At 35.2% G+C, this 383-nt stretch overlaps 1 protein-coding gene across 1 annotated transcript in view; it reads left to right on the top strand.

The window, feature by feature from the left end:
- LOC119585635 (soluble calcium-activated nucleotidase 1-like) overlaps window positions 1-383 on the top strand; it is a 13438-nt gene that overhangs the window by 11478 nt on the left and 1577 nt on the right. The window contains 1 exon segment of the mRNA XM_037934305.1: window positions 26-282. Within this exon segment, the coding sequence (XP_037790233.1) occupies window positions 26-282 (257 nt within the window).

Below are 383 nucleotides of genomic sequence, written 5' to 3'. Positions count from 1 at the left end.
TTACATAACTGATTTTAAATTTTAGGATTTAAAAGTGAATGGGCCACAGTGAAGGATGAGACTCTTATAGTTGGGGGCCTTGGCAAGGAGTGGACAACTGCTCAAGGGGAACTGGTCAACCACAATCCTCAGTGGGTCAAGACAATATCCACACGAGGGTTTGTTGAACATCATGACTGGACACGGAACTATGAAAAATTGAGAGAAGCCATAGGAATCTTTTTCCCAGGTGAGTGATAAGGTTATTATGTTTTAGATAACTTAATTATTTATGCATTAACAGTCAATCAAGACCAATCAAACTTATTTGATGTTTTTCTTGTTAATGACGTATTTATTTTTATTTATGCCATACTTTTGATTTAGTCTTTACTTCTTTTTGA

The sequence above is a fragment of the Penaeus monodon genome, chromosome 20, assembly GCF_015228065.2.
Source record: "Penaeus monodon isolate SGIC_2016 chromosome 20, NSTDA_Pmon_1, whole genome shotgun sequence".
NCBI lineage: Eukaryota > Metazoa > Arthropoda > Malacostraca > Decapoda > Penaeidae > Penaeus > Penaeus monodon.
The sequence above is the reverse complement of the archived record's forward strand: the minus strand, read 5'-3'. Positions and strand labels throughout refer to the sequence as shown.